Source organism: Alternaria conjuncta (assembly GCF_024043145.1).
Source record: "Alternaria conjuncta strain BMP 0040 chromosome Unknown scaffold_3, whole genome shotgun sequence".
NCBI lineage: Eukaryota > Fungi > Ascomycota > Dothideomycetes > Pleosporales > Pleosporaceae > Alternaria > Alternaria conjuncta.
In genome coordinates, this window is record NW_026250092.1 from 601,319 (window position 1) to 627,857 (window position 26,539).

At 52.8% G+C, this 26,539-nt stretch overlaps 10 protein-coding genes across 10 annotated transcripts; 5 read left to right on the forward strand and 5 right to left on the reverse strand.

Moving 5' to 3' along the window:
- Positions 1-58: 58 nt before the first annotated feature.
- Positions 59-1,095, reverse strand: LIA1 (deoxyhypusine hydroxylase; the record flags this gene model as incomplete). Its single annotated transcript, XM_051466454.1, has 2 exons — positions 59-569; positions 623-1,095. The coding sequence occupies 2 exons, from the start codon at positions 1,093-1,095 to the stop codon at positions 59-61; spliced, it is 984 nt and encodes a 327-aa protein (XP_051329309.1).
- Positions 1,096-1,629: 534 nt separating this feature from the next.
- On the forward strand, positions 1,630-2,897 carry J4E85_002175 (uncharacterized protein; the record flags this gene model as incomplete). The annotated part of the gene is made up of 2 exons (XM_051466455.1): positions 1,630-2,278; positions 2,329-2,897. 2 exons carry the CDS (start codon positions 1,630-1,632, stop codon positions 2,895-2,897), a joined length of 1,218 nt encoding a protein of 405 aa, XP_051329310.1.
- Positions 2,898-5,552: 2,655 nt separating this feature from the next.
- On the forward strand, positions 5,553-6,399 carry XYL1_2 (NAD(P)H-dependent D-xylose reductase (XR); the record flags this gene model as incomplete). Its single annotated transcript, XM_051466456.1, has 4 exons — positions 5,553-5,700; positions 5,752-5,881; positions 5,940-6,047; positions 6,102-6,399. The coding sequence occupies 4 exons, from the start codon at positions 5,553-5,555 to the stop codon at positions 6,397-6,399; spliced, it is 684 nt and encodes a 227-aa protein (XP_051329311.1).
- A 959-nt stretch (positions 6,400-7,358) lies between these two features.
- J4E85_002177 (uncharacterized protein) lies at positions 7,359-8,576 on the forward strand (the record flags this gene model as incomplete). The annotated part of the gene is made up of 2 exons (XM_051466457.1): positions 7,359-8,252; positions 8,304-8,576. The coding sequence occupies 2 exons, from the start codon at positions 7,359-7,361 to the stop codon at positions 8,574-8,576; spliced, it is 1,167 nt and encodes a 388-aa protein (XP_051329312.1).
- Positions 8,577-11,218: 2,642 nt separating this feature from the next.
- J4E85_002178 (uncharacterized protein) lies at positions 11,219-11,847 on the reverse strand (the record flags this gene model as incomplete). The annotated part of the gene is made up of 3 exons (XM_051466458.1): positions 11,219-11,404; positions 11,432-11,636; positions 11,701-11,847. Coding segments are annotated over 3 exons (538 nt in total), but the record flags the coding sequence as incomplete, so codon positions are not given.
- A 1,466-nt stretch (positions 11,848-13,313) lies between these two features.
- J4E85_002179 (uncharacterized protein) lies at positions 13,314-16,048 on the reverse strand (the record flags this gene model as incomplete). The annotated part of the gene is made up of 3 exons (XM_051466459.1): positions 13,314-15,641; positions 15,721-15,866; positions 16,009-16,048. The coding sequence occupies 3 exons, from the start codon at positions 16,046-16,048 to the stop codon at positions 13,314-13,316; spliced, it is 2,514 nt and encodes an 837-aa protein (XP_051329314.1).
- A 1,300-nt stretch (positions 16,049-17,348) lies between these two features.
- J4E85_002180 (uncharacterized protein) lies at positions 17,349-18,108 on the reverse strand (the record flags this gene model as incomplete). The annotated part of the gene is made up of 4 exons (XM_051466460.1): positions 17,349-17,479; positions 17,530-17,578; positions 17,633-17,952; positions 18,018-18,108. The coding sequence occupies 4 exons, from the start codon at positions 18,106-18,108 to the stop codon at positions 17,349-17,351; spliced, it is 591 nt and encodes a 196-aa protein (XP_051329315.1).
- A 1,322-nt stretch (positions 18,109-19,430) lies between these two features.
- Positions 19,431-20,935, forward strand: J4E85_002181 (uncharacterized protein; the record flags this gene model as incomplete). Its single annotated transcript, XM_051466461.1, has 5 exons — positions 19,431-19,497; positions 19,555-19,763; positions 19,828-19,990; positions 20,049-20,859; positions 20,911-20,935. The coding sequence occupies 5 exons, from the start codon at positions 19,431-19,433 to the stop codon at positions 20,933-20,935; spliced, it is 1,275 nt and encodes a 424-aa protein (XP_051329316.1).
- Positions 20,936-21,338: 403 nt separating this feature from the next.
- On the reverse strand, positions 21,339-23,564 carry J4E85_002182 (uncharacterized protein; the record flags this gene model as incomplete). The annotated part of the gene is made up of 2 exons (XM_051466462.1): positions 21,339-22,481; positions 22,533-23,564. The coding sequence occupies 2 exons, from the start codon at positions 23,562-23,564 to the stop codon at positions 21,339-21,341; spliced, it is 2,175 nt and encodes a 724-aa protein (XP_051329317.1).
- A 1,043-nt stretch (positions 23,565-24,607) lies between these two features.
- Positions 24,608-26,242, forward strand: J4E85_002183 (uncharacterized protein; the record flags this gene model as incomplete). The annotated part of the gene is made up of 2 exons (XM_051466463.1): positions 24,608-24,896; positions 24,954-26,242. 2 exons carry the CDS (start codon positions 24,608-24,610, stop codon positions 26,240-26,242), a joined length of 1,578 nt encoding a protein of 525 aa, XP_051329318.1.
- Positions 26,243-26,539: the final 297 nt, after the last annotated feature.

A 26,539-nucleotide genomic window follows, 5' to 3' on the forward strand; every position in this document is an offset into this window, starting at 1 on the left:
GGCCATTTTGAATTCTAGATACCCCGAACGCCGTATGCATGCAATCCCTTGGGCTGCGCTAAGCTGCAATAGCTTGCGGCACGATCGCGTACTCCATCTCTCCGTTCTTCTCAAACTCTGCCATGTCAAGTGCTACGACCACACTGTCGCGCACCACCTGCTCTGGGTCGTTCAAAAATTTACGCAGAGTATCCTCGACACCCTCTTCATCGCCCAAGCTTCCAAGTGCCTCGGCTGCCTCATGTCGGACCATGCTTGCCTCCTTTGTGTTACTGAGCGCTTCTGTAAGACTAGGGATGGATGCGGGATGTGACAGCTGCCCAAAGACAAAGGCGATTTCGTGGCGGAAGAGAGCAGATGGGTCTGTGAATCCGCGAGCGAGCGCCTGTACGGCCGGAACGGCAGTTGGGAGGTCGGGCGGCGAGGAAAGATCGCGCAGGGCGAACATGGCTCGGTAGCGCTGGAACAAGGGCAACGAGGTGTCGAGCAGTGTCTTTTCAAGTTCGGGGATCGATGCCTTCTCCGTACTCTGTGGTAGTGGTGGCGCAGGGTCGATGGACGTGAAATCGCTGCGTAGTAGTCAGCAAGGAAGTAGAATACACAGGAATTGAAAAAAGCATACCTCTTCTTCAACTTCTCCTGCCCCTTCTGCAGCCCATGGTCCCACTCTATGCGGTCCACAGCAATGTCGCAAGTCTCCCGTACGACATCGATCTCTTTGACGTCGTCTCTCAACGTCCTTAACAACTCAAGACTGCCCTTGTCGCTCAGCGCACCAAGTGCCTCGGCTGCCTCGTGTCTGCACATGGAGTCCTCCTCTTTATCCTCCAATACGCCCCTCAAGGGCGCGATGGCAGCATCGTGCCCCGACTGACCCAGGCAGTAGGCGAGTTCGTGCTTCAACAGAGCTGACGGCGATGCGAACGCGGCGGCAATGGCCTCGATGGCGGGGACGGTCTGCGCGCTGGGTGGCTGCAAGCCCGCAAGGTGCTTGAGAGAGAAAAGAGCGCGAAAGCGGCGGGCGAGAGGCTCCGACTCTGAGGTGAGGATGTTGCGAAGCGTAGGAACTTGGGTGTCCTGCTCTGTGACTGCCATCTTGCTGCTGTGGAAAAGAAAAGTAATCGCGGACGTAGTTCTTCACGTAAATGTCTTCCGAAAGCGGCTCGACTCTTTTTTGGCGGGGATGCAGAGATCTGGTGGGGTGTCAAAGTTCCATCTGATAAGATCTTCACCGCACCTGCATCCACAGCAGTTGACGCTAGTCGGATACGGTTAGACATAATGTGACAGCGTGGCAGACCAGTTGACCGAGTCCAGGGCTGCATGAGCCATGCAGGAACAAGCCGCTCTGTTCACCTTACTTTCACTAGCTATGACTCCTTTTTGCCCCGTCTTTACTCCCCGTGAGTGAAAGACTCAACAGATCAACAGCGCATCAAAGGGACAAAGACTATACCTGGGCCTGCCGCATGGGGAATCGAGTAGCCTCACCCTCACCTTCACTTCACCGCGACTTCGCATATCGACTGCAAACCCCCACCACGCTCCTTACACGTCACACCCACGACGACGTGACGGGGACAACTCTTTTACGCGACCAGACTCGACTGCTTCCACCTACCACTTAGCATGGCGTTTCTTCGCGGAGTGTCCGACTGCTTCTGGAACTATGTCAGTCCGCGCAAGACACAACAGCGCCGCGAAAAGCCATATGCCTTCAAGGTGCCTGCGCTGCCCACTCGATCCGCTGCTCTGTCAAAACACACCACACCACCGCCTACACGAGACATGAGTCCCGAAGCGCACGTCAAGACCCGGGGACTCAGCCCACCGAGCACTCACTACGATATCGATGCGACGCTGCTACCGCCCTCCCCACCAGCTTCAGCTATGTCGTCCAAGGACCTGGAAGGAGATACCTTGGTCGCGCATTCGCCCATCGCACTCGCGAGAGACCACGAAAACGATGGCTCTTCGGCCGACCTATGGGATGCGAACGAAGAGACCATGGTCGTTGATGACGGCACCTACATGGTCGTACAGAAGAAGGTCAACCACGACCAGGAGCGGTACAGACAAGATCAACAAGCCCGTGAGCTGCGTGACGCTGGTTGGTCTGAGGACGCGGTCTTTCTTTTTCAGAAGCTGGGCATGCGCGGATTTGAGCCACTGATGCCCATTAGCTGGATCGATGATCTCGAGACTGTCCCCGCAGACCTATTTACTGAGAACATCGACAAGGCCTTCATCAAGCCAGCCTGCGGTACTGATTACAGTGGTATGTTACGATCTTGTAGTTGCTAAGAGGATCTTACTAACAGCGTCCAGCGCAGCATGCTCTCGAGAAGCTGTTCGACCTGGGCGGTGTCGCTCGCGACGCCTGGCAGACGCGGACAAAGCGCGCTCCCCACTTCCAGATCGGCAAGGCTGTCAAGGCATACGCAAAATGGGCTATGAAGGACGGCAGAGTCGAGCATCTCTGGTCCCAGCTCCCCCTATTCCAAACCGTCACCTTCTCGAGACATGTACACCCGGCCGTGGGAGAGCGCAAGATGATTGAGAAGCTTGGTCGGCTACACGAGCTATGGTACGACGCTCTACAGATCGATGAGGCAGCAGCCCGCGGAGATGCTATTGTGCCTGAAGTACCGACCCTCTATGGTATCACTGCAACGCACACCGTCATGGCATTTGTGAGCTACGCGCCGCCGACCTTGAAGAACGAACAACCTTCACTACGTTTACTCGCCATGTACGACTTTATGCAGGAAGGTTGTGATGTTTGGAACTCACTTGCTATCTCCATCTTCATCATTCACGCGAGGAACAGAATGATGCAGTTGAGGGAGTGGCTTCCTGAGCCGGAGGTATCAACCGGCGAAGACCCTGATCTTTGAACGACGAACACGAAACCAAACACACAACACACGAGAATGGATGAAAGAGATGACAAACTACGTAATGAACGAGATGGATATGGTTATGAACGATGGATACGATTTCGGTGCGAGGCCTTTTGCTTCTAGATATACCCGGTTATGAGCGCAATACCCCTAGTTTTCTTTTATTTCCTTTGTCAGACTGGCTGAATGACTGATGTCGGGCTCCACCAGAGAGCTGGAGACGACGAATACCCCGGATTGCGTCACTTTGCACATGCCTCAACGCAAGCAAACTTGCGGTGGTTGATGTGACAGAACGAAGAAGATGAAATTGATCCAAGCAATTACATGGCAATTATTGAAAAAAAATGATATATCATACAATTGCATTTCTCTGCCTGGTTGTGATGCTGACTTCTGCATACATCGCGACCCTGTTGACGCCGTAATTCCACATCTCGTGAGCTGGTGCCTCTTTTCCTTCACATCCCCTCATACCCCTTCACCCTCTCCTGGAGCGGCCTTTGTGCCCTTGATCAGACCTCTTTCCTCGGAGTCCACACCCAACCTGCTTCTTGACAGATCCTCAGATCTTCAAGCTTCTTCTCCAAATCCAACATGCAGTCCCTGCAGTGTCCCGAGAAAATAGTTATGGAATTGGTGGGGTTTTGACACGGTAGTCGAAACCTGCTTCCGGGGTCTGCGCCGCACATGGTGAACGGGTTGTCGTAGACTTGTGTGTTGTGCTCGCACGCGGTGTGGTGGTAGAAGTTGCGTCTGCACATTGTTGTTAGATTTTAGGTTTTGGTGAAGATGTAGGCTTGAAATTGGAGATTTGACTGGGAGATTGGGGACTGAGGAGGTTGTTGGTGTTGTTAGTGATAGCGAAAGGCTGATTAGTAGCAGAGGTTGAAGAATACACGCCGTTCAGTCACAGTGAATTCGAGTTTGCTACGTCCTTGTCGTTGTCGAGGTGAAGTGAGAACTTTTCTGGAGCACCTCTGAGTGACCTGCAGGAAGTCATGGTGAAGCAAGATTTTGATCTTTCCATGATCGCAAGACCTTGTAGGAGCCTAGTTGAAGAGTGACAGGTTATGGTATTATCGAAGGAGAGCAAAATATCAGCAACTGGGGGTGGACAGTTCGTTACTGTCGGCTCCTTGCCCAGGTGCAAAGCCCAGCTCACGTGATGTTTCACTCAATTCGACTCCCTCGTACCAACCTGCACAGCGTGCCCCTTCATACTCGGCCGTTCAACCAAGCTTCCACACATTCACCTTTCACCCACCGGGAAAAGACATCTTATACAGTACCAAGAGTCTGGGCAAGCAAGCCCGCTGCGCGGTGTCTAGACTGTAGAATCCGGGGTACAGACGGCTATGTCAACATTTACCGTACGTGATGGCGCACAATATGGCGGGTAAAACGTGATTGGCGCGTTAAGTTCCCCAGATCCCCAGGACTGGCTGCTATTCTCCGGGATACGGGGAAATGTCGTGTTGTGGTCACCTCGCATTACGCAAGGGGCGCAGCGTACATGTGAAGAGGGAATTGCGGCTGCGGCGATGCGGACGTGGTGATGCGTCGTTTACGGATATGACAGCCTCATGTGATGGTATGTAAGAACTCATTTAGACGTTCTTGGTAACAAGGGGAGTGGTTCGGCAAGCCTGCCGTATATATGAAGTCAGGAGATCGATCCATATTCGCAAGATCTCAAGGACCATGGACAGTGATCTTGTGCAGCCGGGCTGAAGGGTCGAGCAGCTCATTACGATCTCGTAACTATGATTGCGGATTTCTGCTGCCAACATGTTCGCTGATTATGCTGGTCCAGAACATGAGCGCAGTGACGGTGAGAAGGAGACAAGCGGTATGCGGCTCAAGCAAGATGCAGGCAAACGTCCCTTGGCGGCGCGCTTGGACGCCCCACGAAAATATCGCAGTCCTTCATCTGTTGCTGTAACATCGCCAACACCTCACGAACTATGCCTGAAGTACTGTATAGCCTGCTAAGCTTCTTGGATATCGAGCAGTCACCATACAATGTGTAAGAGATGCGCCTTCTGCCGCCACTTCTAGCCTTGGAAGCGCCACACGTGTCACGCGGCTTCACATAGATTACCAACTTACAACTCCACTGTTCGGTGTTCACGCCAAGACGTTCTTTAACCGCAGGAAGATTGTAAAGGCGGAGAGCTTGGCATATGCATGCCATAGAGCTTGGGAGCACACGTGGATGGGTGCTCGCCAGGACAGTCGTAGCGCCGCCATGACCCGAAGCCCACTCCACCACGGAGATATTGACATGTAGGTTAATGACCGCCCGGTCTTGTCCCGTAACCGTTTGTTTCAAGTTACAGACCAATCACACCGGATGCTGCGCCGGCATTTCGCATGCCTTTCTTTCCAGAAGCCAAGCCCGGCATAGTGGTGTTTCTCCTATCGCAGCACTTGATCTACATCCTAGCTGCTAAGAGACGGACGGCCGTAGTGATGGCGAGAATGTTTGTCTTGGTTCCGCCAGCAGACCCGGGGCTACCCCATTGAACCACCAAGCCGCGGTGTGTAGTGGAGCAAGGCATATAAAGCCATCTTGAGTCGCCTCGTAGATCACCAACACGATCAAACATCTCCCTCGCTTCCTACCACAAGCAACTCATATTCAAGATGGTCTCTTTCACCTCCCTCGTCACTGCTGCTATTGCGGCCACTGGTGTTTTCGCTGCTCCCGCCACTGATGTAGCTGCTCGTTCGCCTAGTGACCTTGTTGCCCGCCAGAGCACTCCCAACGCTGAGGGAACTCACAACGGCTGCTGTAAGTCGTATCATGAAGCAATATGTTGAGCATAGCTGATCATGTGTCTAGTCTACTCTTGGTGGACTGATGGTGGCTCCCGCGTCACCTACACCAACGGTGCTGGCGGAAGCTACAGCGTCAACTGGGGAAGCGGTGGCAACTTCGTCGGTGGAAAAGGATGGAACCCTGGATCCGCCCGGTATTTCAATCCGAACGACTGCATGCTTGATGTGAGACCTTTGCTAACCATGTATCAGTACCATCACCTACTCGGGTACCTACAACCCCAACGGCAACTCCTACCTTGCCATCTACGGCTGGACTCGCAACCCGCTCGTCGAGTACTACGTCGTTGAGAACTTCGGGTGAGCCATGTTCAAGTACGGACTGCATTAGAGACATACACTAACATCACAAAGAACTTACGACCCATCTTCCCAAGCCTCGAACAAGGGTACCCTGACCGCTGACGGCTCTTCCTACAAGATCGCACAGTCGACCCGTACCAACCAGCCATCCATCGATGGAACTAGGACCTTTCAGCAGTACTGGTCTGTTCGCCAGAACAAGCGTTCCAGCGGATCCGTCAACATGAAGACTCACTTTGACGCCTGGGCCAGCAAGGGCATGACTCTTGGTAGCCACTACTACCAGATCGTCGCCACTGAGGGTTACTTCTCCACTGGCTCCGCTTCCATCACTGTCAACTGCCCGTAAGCTTTCCATTGTGGAAAGACTCAACTTCCTGAGGCGGTGACGCAGATGCTGTGATGGTGCAAGGGTGTGAAGATGCCAAAGGTCGTTCACTTCCCTGGCGACTTCTTTACTGTAAATATTATCTTACGCTGGTTTGCTAGCACGAAAATGTCAAACTTTTGCCATTCCACATACCAATTCACGTCGCTGTCAATCACTGGCGCCAACTCTTCACGCGCACGACATACTAAAGCAATGGGCGAGACCGTACTTGCTTTCTCATATACATTTTCCGGATATTAGACTTGACAATGTGCGTCCGCCACTGCATACAATACTCATGCGGGGACACACTACTTCGCCCTTTACACCCTTTAACGTTATGCTCACGAGCCCAACATTCCATCATACAGCATCAATGCAACAAGGTCGAAAACCGATTCCACCTCGAAAGTAGACCGTGTCCAGGCTGTCTGGCGAAGGAACAGGAACGTAAAAGTAAGGAAGGCAACCACGGCAAGAAAACACGGGACCCTCGTTGGCCCGGCGGCCCAAGATGGTCTGGTTATGCCGGTTCAGGCGGAAGAGATAATTACCGCGACGATGTACCGCAGTAGAAAGCAGGTGTAAGAAATCTGATTGCGGTGTAAGGTGAGGTTGATCGGAGCTCGTGGTGATTTGACTGCCCTGGAGGTGTCGAAGCGCCCGTCATATCCACCTGTGGACTTATCTCGCTCAGTTCACCTTTACCGACTTACACGCACCTACGACTGCTACTAGCTGCGCTAGCAGCTCCACACTCATTGTCGTACATATTTGTTTCTCCTTAGTACTACTCAGCCTCGTCCTACGCACCCTTTTAGCCTTAACAGCCTTTACTGCAGGCAGTACACCCACACCTATCTACGCAAACGCCGTGATCAGTCGCCGTCTACCCGTACTTCTTACTACCGGAACAGCTATTCAGAGCGACTCGAGCTATGGCAGACAACCGCTTTGGCTACAGTTTGCAAGAGTTCCACGATACGATCGCTAAAGACAGTGCGTGGCGAACAAATTTCCGCTACCTCCCTACAGCCACGAAGACGAACCTCAAGTTCTACGCAGCAAGCCGAAAATCGCAAGGCAACCAAGGAATTTGGCTACTTATTGGCAATCAAAAGAGTACTAGTCAAGCCCGTGTGTATGCAAAAGCATACAAATCTCCTGCGAGCGGCGTATTCAACCTGGTGCGCCTCAGGCTTGGTGATGGCCCTAATATAGAATTACACCTTCGGCAAGAAGAGAAGGAGATCGAGCTGCTGCGAGAAATCGAATACCATGAACCCTTCAATTGGCTTGAGAAGATTGGCAGTGGCCCTTGGTTCAAGTCACTACGATTTCTGATCTTGTATTACTTCCTTGAGCAGAATACCCCGGGTCTTGACCGACTTGTCATGACGCATGACGGCCTGAAAGTCTTGAAGAAAGCATGCACAATGATCGCCAATGCGTCAAGGTCGAGGAAGCCGACGCGAGATCGTCTAGCTCTTCCAACAATTGCTTGCGATATCACGAAACCCGAGACTGACGGGTCGAACATCGAGCTTGACCAGGAGATAGAGAAGAAGCTACTTGTCAAGCAAGAGCTCTCGGTATTCCCGCCACTCAAAGCACCTGAGAATGACTCTACGCGGGCGCTTGATAACATGGTACAACAAGGCGATAACGTTGCCACAAGGCCACTTCCGAAAACAAAGACCTATGATCAGGAACCAAACATAAAACACGAAGCTGTACCAGCGATGTCTGAAACTGCATCCAAGCCCAAGAGGAAGAGGTCTGCAAGCGATGACGCCGCGGGAGAAGACGAGAAGGAAGACCCAGTACTGTTGGTAAGTCACGTTCGAGATAGCAGAATTCATTAAAACTGATTACCACCCCAGTGTGGCCGCTTGAAGCGCGTCATACGAAAGGAAATTGAGGACCTAGAAGAGACAGAATCAGCGCTTCAAGATGCACTGAATGCGCAGGCCATGTCACTCAACGAAGCTCTGCAGTCGAAGTCTAGTCTCGAAAAGGCCTTGCTAGATGTCGAGGCAAGGGTACAGGCCGAGCAGGCAACGAAAGCGGCTACGGAGACAAAGTTGAACAAGGTGGAGAGTGAGTTGAACGACAAGAGGCAATTCGAAAAACGCGTTGACTCTTTGTACACCTGAGGTACTCGAAGTAAGAGATAGCATGGCCTGCGAAGATGACCACCAATCGCCAACAGAAGGTGTACACTCCACCCAGGGACCTTATGTCCACCAAGCAGAGTCCATATTCGACCCAGACAGTTTGTACTCAAATAGAAAACTGTATACTTAACCAAAATATGAGGTCTGAATATTATAGCCAATTGAAATGGATGTTTTTCCTGTAAACCAATCTATATTACAAGTGCGCGGCGACATCAGTGTAGAGCGGCATCGTACCTGGAGTCGTCGCAAGCGCTTCCTCAATGATTGACAAGGCGAGATCGATCTGCTCCTCCGTAACCGTGATCGGAGGCGCTATCCGGAACACTCCACCAAACGATGCCATCGTGGCTAGCTGAGCCCACAAGCCCATCTCTGCAATCTTTGTTGACACTGCGGCTCCTACTTCCGGGGCACCGACCTTTGTCTTTCTGTCGCCAACAATTTCCATTCCAGCCATTAGACCACGACCACGAACGTCACCAATGCAACCATAGCGTGACTGCAATTGCCTGAGTCCTGCTTGGAGCTTGACACCGAGCCTCTTGGAACGAGCGCAGAGCTCGTCCCTCATGACGATCTCGAGAACCTTGTCGCCCACAGCAGCTGGAAGTGGATCGTTGATATGGGTAGTGTAGAACAAGAAGCCGTTATCTTTGGCATGCTGGGCGATGGGGTTCGACGTCAAAACGGCACTGAGCGGTATGCCATTTCCAAGCGTCTTGCTGAGTGTCACAATATCCGGTACCACGCCTTCATCCTCGGGATGATGTGTAAACGCGAACATATCGCCAGCTCTGCCAAGTGCCGTCTGTGCTTCATCAACAATGAGAAGCATGCCTCGAGCGACGCAGTGCTCCTTCAAGGCCTTCAAGTATCCAGGTGGAAGCTCCAGCATACCACCACTTGATAGAATCGGCTCAACGATAGCTGCCGCAAGTGAGCCGCAGGACTGTTTGTCTACAAGATCGAAGCCGTAGTCCAGTTCAGTCTTCCAATCGTGAGTACCGTCAGCGTGTCTGAAGATCGACCGATAGGAGTTGGGTGTTGGCAGCGCTAGGTTCTAAATGTAGGCGCATGAGGTCAGTGTATGTCTCACATGCAGTTAACCCAGATACACTTACCCCAATCATGTTGGGACCGTAGCCTGACCGTCCGGCGTGATACTGAGCACCGAGCGACCCGCCTGTCATGCCATGCCATGAGGCAGCCAGACCAACGATCTCCCATTTGCCAGTGTAGAATTTGGCCAGCCGAATTGCGGCTTCATTCGCTTCGCCGCCCGTACTGAGAAAGAAAGCTTTGTCGAGCCCAGCCGGCGCAACGCCAGTTAATCGTTTCGCAAGATTGATGACTGGGGGACTGATCATCCCACTGAAAAGATGATCGAGATGTTGCGCATGATCCGCGATCACTTTCACAACCTCAGGATGGCCATGCCCAATCAGAGTGCTCATCTGGCCTGAAGTGAACTAAATACAACAATTAGCGGTGTATACTTGAGGCTTTCGGAGCTTGAAGCCACTTACGTCCATCATTCGGTGACCCGATGCTGTCTGCACGTTGATGCCGTCGGTGGAGGTGATGATCTCAGGATGGAATGCGGTCCCGTATGTGAGCAGATTGTCGTCCGCATCGCGCTGCAATTGCGTAATGTCGGCGTCTGGGTATGGAAGAGGCATGATAGTGTCTATCTCGCTGCAGCTGTACTGGTCGATGGGAAAGATGATGTTTGGCGTTGCTTATGTTCCCCATATTGCTGAATAGCTGGGGACTGGTTATATAGACAGTCTTGTATGCAGTCCCAGGCGCCATCCCACGGTAACGATACGCACGAAGACGCATTGCTGTGTTTTCCGACGGAGACGCTGGAAGCATCAGAGCAGATACACGTGACCGTATCCCGTCGGAAAGAAGGTGCAGCCATGGAGGTGGCAGGGGATGATAGCGATAAGCATTGAGCTAACTACGGCTGGCGCTTGAGCCACGATGACGACGCGAAACCCGAGAACGCGACCGCGACCGCGCAACTTCGGGAAAACTGCAATGTGCACTTCTACAGCTCAACAGCCGCGCACGCTGCATCAATACACCGAATCCCAAACTCCATGATCTTCATACCACTCACATTCTCAGCCTGAGCTGTAGTTACTCTCGACCCACCCACCATCAATGGACCATGACGCTTTTGTAACGTGCGCGGCCTCATCGCCCAGCAGGAAAGCAACCGATCCGGCTATCTCCCATGTTTCTGGAAGCTCACGGTTCAAGATACATGGAATGTTGTCTTTATTCAGATGGAATTCACCAGCAGCTGAGTTGAAAGGCCTAAGTGTCGGAAGTCAGCGAATGTGTCACGATCAATCTGTACAGAACAGAACCTACTTCGTCATCATTTCTGTGTTGAAGCATCCGCTGCCTACAGTTAGCTCAGGTCGTCTTCAGACATCCAAGTCACTTACGGGCACAGCGCGTTGACCCTGATTCGCCTCGACGCCCCTTCAAAAGCTGCAACTTTCGTAAGACCAATGAGCGCGTGCTTGGCGGCGACGTATGCTTCAAGGGTGGAGATGCAAAGTCAGCGTGTGTTTCGTATGCATTTGGAAAACCTCAGTATTTACCTGACGTGCCAGGCGTTCCGTAGTGGCTCGCAATGCTTCCAACATTGACGATTGAGCCACCGTCCTTGATGACCTTCATTTCTTCTTTCAAGCAATGGAAAGTACCAACAACGTTTACGTTGAGCAGCCTAGCGAAGTATTCTGGGTCGAGGTCGGTTATAGGGAAGATCTCGCGTTGCTCCACCGCTAGACGACTCGATCAGAAACACATACAGTATCCAGAAGGCTGATTGAGCTCACCAGCGACGTTTGCGGCTCCATCAAGCTTTCCGAATTTAGCTACAGTCTCCTCGATCCAAGACCGAACGCTGTCTAAGTTGGCGATATCTACGACGCACGTCCAGTACCGGTCCTTGGCGTCTGGAAGCTCAGCGTCAATCTCTTTGGTGGCTTTCGACAGATTGTCAACCGACGTTGCCTAAAGTTTGGTGCACCAACTTAGCAAACATCTCGCATGTATTCAGTACCGGAAAATTACTTACACACATAGATACAGTGGCACCTCTTATCAGCAAGTACTTGCTAACAGCCAGACCCAGTCCACGGCTTGCCCCAGTAACAGCGATGACCCTCCCCAAAAAAGGAAGGGTATTGACAGCATATGGGAGGGGCTTAGCCGTGCCGTTCATATTGATAAGCCAAGATATGAGGGATATCAGGTAACATCAGTTCGACAGCGATGTGCTGCTCATATAGTTCACATCACCAGCTGCGAGCCACGAGTCACGAGCTACTCCACGCCGCAGGCGCACATAGAGCAGCCCTTCGACCGGGTTTTTATCTCGGCAACTGCGACCCGCGTTCGCATGGTTAAAGACGCTACATCCTTCGGTGGGGCACTACATATGGATTCTACGTGCAGTAGCCTTGCCTGTTCGGGATACCCCCGACTAGCGTGATCCATCGACCATACCCTCTATCACCGGTATGTGGCGCGCGGGGTGTATGTATACATACACCCGTCACAGGGCAGTGGGACACTCTCACTGTACTAGTTATGCTTCCAAACTTCATAGCGGTTCTTTGAGCGGAATAGAAGCCCAGGTCGGAGGCGCAAGTAGTAAGGCTCTGTACCTAGCAATGATAGAGAAGCAAGAATGCTTTGAAGTTGGCGATGGATACTATCTATAGGTTATATCATCAACACCATCGAATTACCAAAACTACCATCAATTAAAGTCTTCTTCAGCTTCTTCCATAAACCCAAGCTCACACAGGATGAAGCGGTGTTGCGTGGCTTCGTCTATGTAAAAAGGTCGAACCCCCTCACAGACAAGAAACAACACAAGCTCATTGCATTATCGTCTTGTCAACTTCTTTGACGACCACAAGGGTAGGATGCCTTGGTGCTAGGAGAACGCCGTTTCATCTCATAATAGATGATATGTATCTAGGTAGGTCGAACTTCTACGTGAGCCTCGTCACTCGGGCTACGACTTGCGACTCAAACTCTTGAGTAGATTACTCAAATGAAACTACAGCACTTCCATGCGTCAGACGTGTTGTTCGTAGTACAAGTTGTCACACGTACAGTCATCAAAGCCTTTGACTCAAATTATACAGTCACACGATGAGTCTGCCGTAGTATAAAGACAGTCGAGAATAACTCGTTCGCAAGTCACCATAGCACTTCTATCATATTTTGGTCTGCTTATCTGACCACGCACATCTTCGCTGCAAATTGCCTACATAGCCATTTCATCATGTGCGAGATACACGGAATACCTCAATGCCCATACGGAACCACGAAACGAGGGCGCGGCTATACATGCTCCAGAGTCGTACCCAACCCAGGCCAGTATCAAGAGCCGCAGTCACGAGCAACACTGTCGGACGATATTTGGGACAAGATGAAGGAGTGCGAGAACAGGACGGAAAAACCCTCCGAACTGCCGTGCTGCTGCGAAGATTGCTTCAAGAACGGAGTCGAGGGCGGGGAGATCAACGGCGATGATATTAGCAAACGGAAAGGAATTTAGATGGGAGAATCTGGACAGGTAAGCTAGAACAAGGTTGATCAGGGTTCTTAGCGAAGAACAAATTGGAGATTTTGAAGCAGACATCGAGAATGATCATTTGTATGACACCTTCATGACTATTTGATGAGATTGCCTCTTTCGTCATCATCAGTCTCCTCTTCACTGTCTGTTTCGTATTCGCTCTCCTCCTCCGTCTCTTCCTCTTCATCTGTTTCCTCTTCGCTACTGCTCTCCTCTTCTTCCTCGGCCAGCCAATCGTCCAGCGTCTTCTCTTTCTGTGGTAATTTACTTGCACCGCCCATACTAGAATCTCCGCCCATGCCGTTCAGACTTCGTGGACTCAACATGCTGTCTGGCGTCATCCTGCTGCTACCACCTGCTGCAGCGTCTAACCTCTCCGCCGCTGACATGTTCTTCGCGGTCTCGTATGCCGATACGTATGTCGAAGAAGAGTTTGAGACGACCTCGTCGCGTAGAGCTGGATCCGGTTCGTCACCTTCTTTGACCCAACGGGGCAGGTCTTCGTAGCCTCGGAGACCACCTACACCGCCTTCGTCGCCGATGACAAGACTGGCGCTGCCGAGCACGTAGCCCTTTCTTGTTTCACTCGGGCTGGGTATATGTGGCACTGGTTTCGGCGCAAGAAGTAAGAGCGACGCGAGTTGTGTCGATGTTGGTGTCGCCAGAAGCGCTTTGTAGACGCGAGCGCGGTCGCGGAGATCGTACGAGGTGTCGTACCTCACGAGTAGGAGCACGTAGTTGTATAGGGCTTCAATAATGTGTGGCTTCTCCTCTTCAGGCTCCGCATTCTGTGGGGCGGACTCAAGATGCTCATCCCTAAAGCCGCCTTGGTCTTCCTGGAAATCATCCATGAGCGACGGACTCGGTTTAGGCTCTTCCACTTTCGGCTCTGGAGGCGGGTTTGCAGTTAAGTGATGCACATAGACCTTCGCTGCCAGTAATACGATTTGGAGCTTTGCTGGCTCGGCCTCATCCGCGAAGCCTTTGACGAGGATGCGTAGAACATCAGCGGCAATGTTGTTCTCTGGATCGATCCCTGCAAACTCTCCGACCAGCCATATAATGCTTGCTCGTGCTTGGGGGCTCGTTGCTGCATCAAGGTGTTTTGCTAACCGGACCACAGTTGTTCGGTGAGCGTTCGGGTTTCGTTGAATCAGATGTCGGATGACTTCCAGCGATTCGGCTACCAGATGAGTATCGGCCGATCCTATGTGCTTTAGCAACAGCTTCAGACATCTTGCGGAGGTCTGTGGGCTTGTTGCAGGGCTCTGCGAGCAGCGGCCGATTGCGCGCACTGACTCTTTGACCAATGCTGGATCCAAGCTTCCAGAGTGTGAGAAATGGCTCAACTCAGCCAAGATTAGGCTCTGTAGTCTCAGAGGTGCATGAGGAAATATCAGAGTAAGCAGTTCCAGTTTGAGCTGCCAGATATGTGGCGCGTCGGTTGATCGCACCAAGAAATGTGTGTAGTACTTGACGAATGGCTCCGGGTGGGTCAGGCAGACTTGCACGATATTGTACAGTGCGATGTGCTGAATGTCTCCCGCAGATCTCAAGAGGGATATCAGCGGGCCAATGGCCTGAGTCAGGTACTCTGGGGTACCAAGATACAGATACGTCCTTGCCACCGCTATCACCACAGCCGCGTTCCGAGACTGCAAGAGTGACTGGCAGCCTTTCAGCAGCAGTTCGAGGTCGGGATCCAACACAGCAATCTCTTCCATGTCCTGTTCTTGTTCCTTTTCCTCTTCTTCCGAATCGCTTTCTGAGTCATAAAAGCCTTTGGTCGATTGCGTAGGCTTGCTGTTTGTCGTGAACCCAGCTGCCTTCTTGACCTTCCTCGTCCGGCGCGGAAAGCACTTCCTTGCATACATCATCATCAAGCGCAGTGTAGCCAACTGCCCCCACTCGTCCATATCGACTAGTTTTCGTACCAATGAGCGGTAGTGCGGATGTATAAGATCCAGACGCTCCGGACATAGCTCCAAGAAAGACGATACAGCTGCGCCCGTCACGAAGTACTGCTTGTCGCCCAGTAATGTCGAAAGGTATTCCAATAGCTGCGGCTCGGTGTTTGGATCCAGCCTGTAGCACTTTGGTATTGCCAGAGCTGCTGCCCTCCTGACATATGCTGACATGTCTCCAGAACCGCGCTTTATGCCCAAGCTCACAATCTGGCTAATGACAGGCACCCTTATGCTCGACATGACGCGTAAGGCGAGGGCGCGAAGCTGAGGATTCGTGTCCGTCAGCGACTTCTGTATCGTATTGATGGAGAGGAGCGCGGTGTCTGGTTCGTGTTCGGCATGCTGGAGGAGGTAGATGTAGACGAGCTTCTTGACCTGGAGCGAGGGGGATGCGACGTTCTTGATCACGTGGGAGAAGAAGGGCAACGTTTGCGAAGGCGGCTGTCGGTAGGACATCTAGATGCGCTGTAGTCAGTTACTACACGTCCCATAGCGTCCAATGGGCTGGTCTCGAGACCGTGGCGGGGCTTCATACAGTGACGACTCTGCGCAGTCCTTCGAGCACATCGCGCTCTGATCTGCTGTCAAGGAGCTTCTTGAGCTGGCCCGAAGGCAACTCTTTTGTCGGCGCTCGGCGGACATTACTGGCATCGCGGGCGGCTTCGAGGGTAAGGTCGCGAGCTGCAGAGAGAGACCAGTGAGCGAAGTTCGAGGGATGCATAACGGCGGCACCAAGCAATTACATGGTCAGAAGGCCTGCAGCCCAGATCGGGGAGCAGAAACGGGCAGCATATCTGTATGAAAAATGTGAAAGGCGCCATACCTGTCTCCAGCAAGCTCGATATGCGACTGATGGACTCCATGACCGCGACGTGCGCCTGGGACAGCGCTTCGGTCCGGAGCGTGCGCGCTTCGTCTCTGCGCACAAACGGGAGGCCGACTATGCAGAGTCAGGCAAGGCAGGGAGCAGGTTCTGGGCCTGGTGATCGTGATTGAAAGTCGCGGCGTGCATGCCCTGGGTGTTCTGATGGATGGCCAACCGACGTAGTGGGGTGGCCCGGGGCGCGGGTATTGCCGCCGATTGGCACCTCCGCGCCTGTCACGTCCAGCCCAAGCTGTGCTCCCCGAATAAGTATACCGATGACAACCTGCACCGACACATGACAGCCGACAAACTTTCCACAAGCAGCCGTTCTGTCATGTCGCCAACGCCCGCGCCAACAGTGCTCTTCCCGCTAACCCTCCCGGCCTTGCTTCGCTACCTTCTCACCACGCAGTCAGAGACATGTCCAACACTACTCATCATTTGCTCAAGTCGGGATAGCTTCCTCCAAGACCTTGCAACATCACTGCACAGTCACGGTGAACATGACGCGGATGGTCTGGAGCAGTTGGTCGCGCCAACCCTTCAAAACTTACTCACGACACGGCATGTCAAAGTTACATTCTGCGCGTCTGTGCAGGCCTTGTTAGCCTACTTGACCGCATGTGGTCGGGCTGGAACCAGTGTCGCTGCCGATGCCGAGGAAGAGGAAAGAGTCGTCTTGGTGAATCCAATCGCTTTGCATGCCTCAACATCTTCCTTCTCAGCCCAAGGCCTGTCCAGATGCTTCTCGGCGGCGGCAGAAGTCGCGCTTAAGCCAGGTGTAACGCTCCATATCGCTGAGTGCGAGGGTAGGCGCGAGCGTCAGGAGGAGCCCGATAGTGACGACACAGACATGGAGAATGATGCCCAAGAGCCCTCCGCGGAAGCACGCATGACAGATCCATGGGAACAGGACATCTCCATCCTGAGTATCTCGGCTCGGAAAATCGGATCTGGAAGCGGCGACCGAGCGTGGGCAGGTCGTACGGTCAAGGCGAAGACGATAGCTGCCAGGTGGTTTCGCTTCTACAATATCGATGAGCAACAAACATACGCAGACCAAGGATGAAAGACAACACATTGCAGTGACCAATTGTGAAACGTTTCTGCTGTTCAATTCGCCTTTGCGCCATCCAGCCGGACTTGTTGGGTCCATCTAGATGGTCGGCCGTCGCTTCGTTACTTCGTGGGAGCTTAAGCTGCCCTGGATATCCATCGCTTCCAATCGAAAGAAAATGACACCTTCCGCTACATCGATACATGAATGTCCCCATCAGCCAAACGCGTGCGATCGCAAACTACCAGTCCTTCTTGATGTCGAATGACCACTTGAATTGAAGATGGGTGTGGTTGTCATCGTCGACGAACTTGGAGACGGCAGTGTAGTGGCCACGGCCGAGCATACCGGAGGGGGCAGTTTCAGGTTCGACTAGAATAGGCATTAGTGGGTTGTGGGACTCAACACGGGCGTGTACATACACTTCTTCTCGTAGTATGGCTTCTCCTCAGTGCTGGGACCGTATGAGCCCTGTCATGGCCGTTAGTGCTTGCTCATATGCTCCTCTATGGCGGATATGCTCACCATCATCTCCTGAAGCTTCTCGCTGACACCCATGCGTGAGACCTTCTGGAGGTACTTGAGACCAGACAAGATATCGTGTTGCACCTTGAACTGTGCCTTCATGCGGAACCGAGCACCTTCCTTGATGGAGAAGGGCTTTTTCTCAAGAGCCTCGACGGCACCGGGTGCGCGCAGGTCGATGACGATATCATCGCGGCCTTCGACTTCGAGAGCGAGAGAGAGGATGATGCATCGGCGGGGATCGTTGGGGTCGGAGATGTCCTTGCCTTGTCCAAGACCAAGAGACGCTTTCCACTTCTGGAGCGACTCGTCGTTCTGGTCTGTCGCCGCGCGTGTTAGCCATGTGTGCAGGTAACTAGCTCCCCGGAGAAGTTGTGGAACCTACCCAGCTGCTGGTACTCGTCAATCGTCTTCTTCTCGCCAACCTTGAAGCCCTCGGTCGCCTCGGCGTGGAGGTCGTCTGCATGGTCGGCCATGGCTGGTATCGGTGCGTACTGTGGAGGTGAGGGTGGGTGTTTAGGGCAAGGCAACAAAAGAAATGTTGTGGAGAAGTCAAAGGGTCAATTGTAGGAATGAGGGGCGCGGCCTCGTGTTGAGCCTCGCGGTTAGCGGGGCACATTCACCGCTCCAGTACGTCGGCGCGTCTGATTGGCTGCGTTCCTGGTGCTTGCGGGACCTTTCAGATATGCCGCAGCTGTCCAGACTCTTGCTGCAACACGACCATGTCCACCATGGTCCTGTCCTCAGGCAGAGAAGATTCTTGACGTACGAACTGTCTCATGGTCGAGCATGGACCAGATCCCTCTCTTGTTCTTTTTGGAACAGGCCACCGGTATCTGCAGGGTCGTGTCGCGAGCTTCTACCAGACTGACAACTTGTCGGTAAGCTCTCGAGCTTGAGCTTGAGCTTCGTGACGTGGTTAGCGCCATCGCTGGTAGCGTATGCATCCCGTCCCGGAGATATAATTCTAAAGGAATAGTACCAGGTGATGCCCGGGCAAAGAACCGCTGTGGAACAAAAATCGTCTTTGTCGCTGGTTTGCGATTTGAGCATACCGTCACTTTGAGCGCCTCAATTAGTTGTGAAGATGTATTGCCGCGCGCGACCAATGATCACGAGTGCTATTAGCCATCCTAGCCGCCGACATTCTCTCTAAACTGCATCAATTGAGGCTGCATAGACCGAGTGGGAGCATTGGTCGCCGTGTTTGGGGTGAAAGGGTGATGCCCAGGTGCTGTCCACAGCAACGCGTCACGAGAGAAGAGCGGAAACGCGTGACTTTGAGCGCTTTCCCCATTGAGCCCGTGGAAAGACAGGCGACGCTTCTTCGGGCCTGCTATGCCATGACAATATCGGCACGGCCAATCGGTAAGCACTACCAGCATTGCAAATACACTAGAAAGGGTTGCCGCGAAACTTTTGCGTTCGCGCATACTGTCCGGGGTGGCTGGGGGTCTTCGTTCTGGGAGCGCTAGTGCACAGGGATAGCACCCATCGCTCCTTCCTGTCCGCCTCCGTCGCATCGCACCACCTTTCATCACGTCGATCGCGCGCTTTCACCACGCCCTCGCCCACGTCGCCATCCCGTCTCGATTCGACACTCAGCTGTCTTCACTCGTCGCGCGACTCGGTCCGGCAGTACATTGTTACTGACGATTGCGCGCGTCATACGTGGACGGAACCGTCAAATCTTCACGCAACCACCTTTGCGCTGCGCGCTCCGTTCATCGCCAACACGCGTTATATTACTACGCGCACATCAGGCCAAACTTCAAGACCTACCGGCAACACCTCCAAAATGGTCTCCCACCGCAACCTGCCCGAGAGGAAGAATCCTCTTCTCGAGCCCACCGAATCCACAGCCAGTACGTATACGTTGCGCATCGCGTCATTGCGACCAGTCATCTAACCATTGCGCGCAGTTGAGATCCTCATCGAGAGGCGCCGACTAGGACAGACAAACCTCGGCGTAAAGCCCGGCGTCAGCGGTCTTACCAATGCGACCAAGCCGGAGAACATGGGCACGTTTGATTACGCGCATCTGAGGGTTCCGCTGCCAAAGGATTTGACAGGATCCGGCATTTTCACATTGAACAAGACCTCGGCTTTCCCCGAATCTTACTTTCTGATGGTACGCGTTATGAAAAAAAGAAGCCGCAAGATTTCGCTCAGGATGCGACTAACACGACAAACAGCGACGCAGCAGCGATGGCTACATTAGTGCGACAGGCATGTTCAAGGCTGCATTCCCTTGGGCTTCGGTCGTAGAGGAGGACATGGAGCGCAAGTACCAAAAGACATTCCCTTCTGCAGGCGCCGAAGAGGTTGCTGGAAGCGTATGGATTGCGCCTGAAGAGGGTGAGTAACTCGCCTTCACCTGTTCTCGAAAGCTCGCGCTAACAAAAGGTCCCTCTAGCTCTCGCGTTGTCCGATGAATATTCCATGCGCCATTGGATTGAGGCACTTCTAGACCCCGCGCCGATCGAAAAGGGCAACAAGGACAAATCAAACACGCATATCCAAATGCCCCCAAAGTTTGACGTCGCAAACGCCACACCCGTCACTCTCCCCGCACCTGGTCTTCGCACAACTCGCGCCCGCTCGGCTCGATCTGTATCACCTAGCCGAGGCGCAACTCCTAGCAGCCGAAAGTTTGCGACTCCACGAAAGTCGCGAGCCACAAGAAGCGCAATGAAGCCTGACCTTACCAAGGCCGATGAGGCTGTCACCCCATCAAGCGCTCTGCAAGCAATCATTGCGAACGGTACCACACCTTCTGAGTCAGTCGCATCATCCGTCGATGGCGATGTGAAGGAGAAGGAGGCAGTGTCTGAGCCCAAGACTGAGCCAGACGTCAAGGAGGGCACAGTTCACATCGAAGTCGAGCAGACCGTGGAGACAAACGGCGACACTGAGAAGACCAGCACCAACGTCACCGTCGATGTCCCTCACAGCCATGCTGCGCTTCCCGAGCCAGAAGATCCTACCGCCATGATCGAGGAGGCCAAGCGCATGGTCGCAGAAGCACAACGGCTAGAAGGCGACTCGTCGGCCAATGTCACCAAGTCGACAAAGCGTGGCATTGAGGACGTTTTGGAGGCGGAAGATCTCGCCGCCGAGCGTATGAGCAAACTTGCAAAGGTTGCTTACACCACCGAGCAGAAGTTGACCAAGGAGAAGGTCACACGGAGAGCACTTGTTGGCATGGGTGTCATGGCAATCATAGGGTATGTCTCCACTTAACACATTCAAATCTGAGCACAACTAACGATACATAGCACCGCCTTCCAATACCTTGCATAGGCCCACCACCATTTTCCTTGAACCCTACGGTCTCGCGCATGTTTTGGGTATTTGGAGGCTCGCCCCCCGCGCTTGAGTTCCAACGTGCTTTACTTCATTTCGATCTGTTCGCAGATACCACCACCACCCAAATTTTCTGTCATCTTTTTTTCACAGGCGTACAGGGAGGAGGCTTGTACGCTATTGCACGAAAGGACAAACGGTGGCTGGCTCCCTTTTGGAAAGAAAAATGATCTTTTCAGGGACTTGTTCTCAGTGGCGGGAGCGACAACACATTCGTTCTTGTGTGAATGCGGAGACTGGGTTGTCCGGGTGGTCAACAGTAGAGTATTTTAATCTGATATCCCCCCCTATTTTCACTGTTGCCAATGTAAATATATCTGTGTGTCTATGAAGCTAGTCCTCACTTTGTTCCGCTTGCATTAGCCAGTTCTCCCACTTTCTTGACCGCCTCTTCAAAGTCGTCGAATGCGTGGATTGGCAGTTTGGCTTCTTCCAGTACCTTTTGCCCTTTCTCCTCGTTCGTCCCTCTCAGTCTGACAACCACTGGTTTCTCCACCCCGATCTCCTTGAACGCCATGATGATACCCTCGGCAATCATGTCGCATAATGTCAGACCTCCAAAGATATTTACAAATACAACAGAGACCCGAGGGTCGGACAGAATGAGCTTGAAGGACGTCTTGATCGTGGCGGACGTCGCCTTTCCACCCGTGTCCAAGAAATTAGCAGCAGAAGTCGAATAAGGTGGCTGCGAAAGCCGCAGAGACAGCGTATCAATAGTATTGAGCGCCAGTCCAGCACCATTCACCAAAGTACCAATCAGATTCCGCGGTCCTTCTTCTGCTGTAGAAGACGGCGGCGTCTGTGTTCCCGCCTGACTAGTCCCCGGCGGAAATTCAGGAGATCCCAGCGGTATGTACACGATACCAGCTTCTTCAGCTTCTCGATCTGTTGCTGAAACTGACTCTTGGTCACGGAGAGCATGGAGATCAGCCTGCCTTTTGCCGGATTTGAATGCTGCGTCGTCGAAGAACAAGTACGGTTCGTAAATGAGTATCTCGTCACTTTCGACAGATAGAGCGACTTTGACGTGGGCGTCGATTGCTTCTTTCTCTTTGTACAATTTCCATAGATTGTTGATTAGTTCAACAGTTTGGGCTTTGGCCATTGGTGGGGCAGCGTCCAGTTGCATGTGTGCAATGGCGGATTGGATGACTTCTTTACTGGGGCCTGAACGGTAGTCGAAAGGAAAACGGCGGACGCGTTGGTTCAGTTTGGCAGGGTTTGCGGTGGGTGATGCTATGATTGAGGGACTGCGTGCTGAGCGGTGTGGGGAAATGCCTAGGTAATGTGTCGAAGGCGAGCCCTCTGGTGGTGTTGTCAGGTCGATTTTGTATGTCGCGAGAAGGTTCGTAGACTGGTCCTTGGTAAGGTGGAGAGAGCGTCTTTGCTGGAGTGGGATCGATGGTCTGGTGGAAATGATAGGCCGCCGTGTAAAGCTTGAAGTGTGGTACGAACGACGCTGTTGAGCTGCTGATTGCTCCTGGTCGATGTTAGTGTCCATTTCTTAAGTCTCCCGTCACTTTCAACATACAATCTTTCGCACGTTGCGACCGGACTTGGCAAGAATGTCTTTCATCACACCGCCAAATTTGGCAGGGTGATCTACCATAGTCACACCGGCATCCTCCAGCGCTTTGTACTTTGAAGCTGCAGTTCCCTCTCCTAGACCAACCCAGGCTCCTGCATGTCCCATAACCTTACCGGGTGGAGCTTCAAAGCCTCCAATGACAGCAGCGATGGGTTTCGGGTTCCTAACACGCTTTCTGTAATCTTTGATCCAGTCCGCTGCCTCCTCTTCTGTTGTACCGCCTAGCTCACCAACGATGATGATAGCCTCTGTATCCTCATCACCCTCGAAAACTTTCAACGCGTCAACGAAGTTGGTCCCAGCCACCACATCACCCCCTACTGCGATACAAAGACTTTGTCCAACACCAGCCCTTGTCAGAGATCCGACGGTTTCGTATGAGAGAGTTCCAGATTTTGCCACAATGCCGATGTGTCCGGGAGAGAACGTGGGAAGTGGTTGGAATCCAATCCTGCATCTTCCAATCGCGGAGATTATTCCTGGAGCGTTGGCACCCACAAGCCGCGACTTGGACTGCGACTGTAGCATGGAATGTATCCTCATCATATCATGCAACGGAATATGCTCAGCGACTGCAACGATGAGCGGCACCTCGGCTTCAATCGCCTCTTCAATTGCAGCAGTGGCTTGGTGAGCTGCCACATAGATTCCGGTCGCATCAGGCTTCAGCTGTTCCATTGCAGCCCTCACAGATGGCAGGACAGGCAGTCCAAGATGCTCGCCTGAACCATTCGGCTTTACGCCGCCGACAACATTGGTTCCCCATGCTATTGACTCTTTCGCGTTTGCCGTAGCTTGCTTGCCGGTGAATCCTTGAAATATAACGCGAGTGTGTGATCCGATCTTGAGATTCTGAATGGTGTCATCGTAGTTGCTGTATCGTGAAGAGGCCGAAAAAGTAGCACAGGGTATCTGTTGGCCAGGTTTTCGCGCCGACCGAACGTTGCGCAACACTCGCGCTTGCTGTGATAGCATACTGGATGGGAAGTGTCGGAGCTGTCAATTGAACGTCATAGACCGCAATACTCCCGGGAAAGAACCGTCGGAACGATCGCGAGCCAGGTCCCAATCGCGAAAAGGAAAAAGAATTCAACGTCGCAGGATAACTCTACCGTCTTTTCACAATTTGAGTGTACTGATGATACTTTGATGAGCTCAGAGGTGTCGGGAACAACCGACGTGCATTGCGGCTACATGCAAGTAGCCGACTGGACCCCTCATGCGTCCGGACCTCGGAGAACGTCGGAATTCATCTGGAGTTCTCGATATGGGCTATGGACATCTCATATCATGGTGTTTTCTTACGATTTCTCCCCGATGGCCGACAGACATCGGCCAGAGCTGACGCGCTTCAGCTAGTTTGGATGATGAGCAGTCTGTACCTAGGTAGTACCTCGGCATGATCTAGACAAGGAGAAGTACCATGCCTCGAGCCAACGAAATGACAAAACAGTCTTTGAATGACACTGTATCACCTGTCGGCATCATTTCATTATTGTGTTCAAAACCAAATTTCATGTGCGACTATGCGCAGACCTCGGCATGTTTTCGTGTCGCACGCCCAGCCAGAAGGTGCCTTGCATGCTTACCCCAGATCCGCGGAAGTGGGTCGCGTGACGTTGTTGGCGTCGGCTCGCGTGGCATTTTACACATCACCCGCCATGTCAAACAAGACAATTGACCGCCCGCGCGACCCCGTCCACCGCCTCCTACTCGTCCACGCACTCCGCTAGTCCTGGCACGCGACTTACCGTCATCATCGTGATCGAGAATCATGGCCGATGAAAGGGATGACCGCCGAAGCGCAAAGCATGGACGCCTGGGGCCTCGGGGGCCATGGGCGGCCCTCCTGTCTCTTTGATCGACTACTAACACCTAGACTCCACGAGATCTCTTTTCTGCTTCCTCAATTTGTTTTCTGCTCCACTGTGCGCTAGTTATGAACTGCTAACTACACTACACTTCTTCCAGTGTCCTAGTCCATCGGCCCTACCCAGCCAATCCGACAGTCAGCTGCCATGCTTCCTCGCGTAGTCCTCCTTGCAGGCTTCCTCCACCACGCCTATGCCTTCTCAATACCGCGTCTCCCTCCGCTGAGTACTTTCGTTGGCGCCAGTCGAACACAAACACAGCAACAACCACTGCAAGACACGTTCGATGCGTGGATCGAGAAGGAAGAGCGCATAGCTCTGGACAAACTCCTGGCAAACGTCGCACCCGGTGGCAGCAATGTTCAAGGGAAGGGCGTAGCGGATGGCACGGTTGTTGCGAGTCCGAGTCAGGATGGACCAGATTACTGGTTTCAGTGTAAGTTGCACCCAACCTATGCCTGCCACTGAGCGTCTACTAATACACTTCGAACAGGGGTTCGCGATGCTGCCATCACTATGAACACCCTCGTAGATGTCTACACCGACGAACCGTCCTCTTCTCGCGGGTCCGTACTCTCTACCATCCTCGACGCGTATACCTCCCTCTCGAGCGATATCCAGCATACCTCAAACCCTTCCGGTACCTTTGACGATCTCTCTGGGCTTGGTGAACCTAAGTTTCACGTAGACGGAACACCGTTTACTGGCTCATGGGGACGCCCTCAGCGGGATGGCCCAGCCCTGCGTGCGCTGACGCTCATGCACTATCTACGCGAATACAATGCTTCACACCCTTTGCTCTGGAGCTCGGAATCAGCTGAGGACTTCTTCCGGCCATACTACGCCGTCGAGATGCCTCCACGCAGTGTCATCAAGGCCGACCTGGAGTACGTCAGCCACTTCTGGAACCAGTCGAGCTTCGATCTCTGGGAGGAAGTTGAGGGTCTGCACTTTTTCAACTTGATGGTCAGCGCAAGAAGTTTGAGGGAAGGTGCCAACCTTGCAAGGACATTCGGAGACGTGGGTGCGGCGGCCTGGTACGAGGAGCAAGCTGGGTACATCGAGGCTTTCCTCGGCAAGTTCTGGGATGCACAGAAAGGCCATCTTGTTGAGACACTGTCAAGCCAGCGCAGCGGATTGGACTGTGGGTTGCTCCTTGGCTCGCTCCACGCTCTACCCGCAGGCGATTCCGAAAGTGATGTTGTATATCCACCATGGTCTGACGAGATGCTCATGTCGCTTCTGGCTCTGACTCGCGACCAACGCGATCGCTTCCCGATCAATAGCAGCCCTTCCAACGACGATCAGGATGACGACATGGAAGAAGATCCTTTTGAAGGCACTGGCCTTGGTCGATACCCCGAGGATGTTTACGACGGATACGGCACCTCTAACCGTGGTGGCAATCCCTGGTTCTTGTGCACTTCGTCAGCCGCTGAGGTCCTCTACCGCACCGCAGCACACATTTCGGTCGCCGGCAACCTAACCATCTCTAACACCGGTCTACCATTCTTCGAAGCTCTCCTCGCAACTTCTTCCCTCTTTGTTGATGTTGGTACCTACGGTGATTCCGATGCGCTCTTCCACTCCGTTATTGAGCGCCTGCACACCACTGCCGACCAATTCCTCGAGGTCATCAAGACGCACGTTGATGATGAGGGAAGTATGAGTGAGCAGTTCGACCGCGTGACGGGCTACATGAGGGGAGCCAACGATCTGACCTGGAGCTACGGAGCATTCTTACAAGCGGTCCGAGCGAGGAAGGTGTCCATGAACCTATGACAGGTGCTGCAATTGAGGTGGCACGTTTACAGAGAAGTACATGATGAGTTATGAATTACGAATACTACACGACACACGATCAGCGTGGAGTTGGTCCAGCTGTTACTATGATTGTTAAGACCTGATACCCTCGTTATAGCGCAATGTTATCTTTACACATTTGTCATACTACAACATTGATGCCATGTGATGAGAATGAGTTGCACATTGGAAAATGAAGCGAACATGAGTATAAGTATTATTATGTATACATTATAGTATATGGTCAGTATTGCGAACAAACGTCCAAAACGTAAT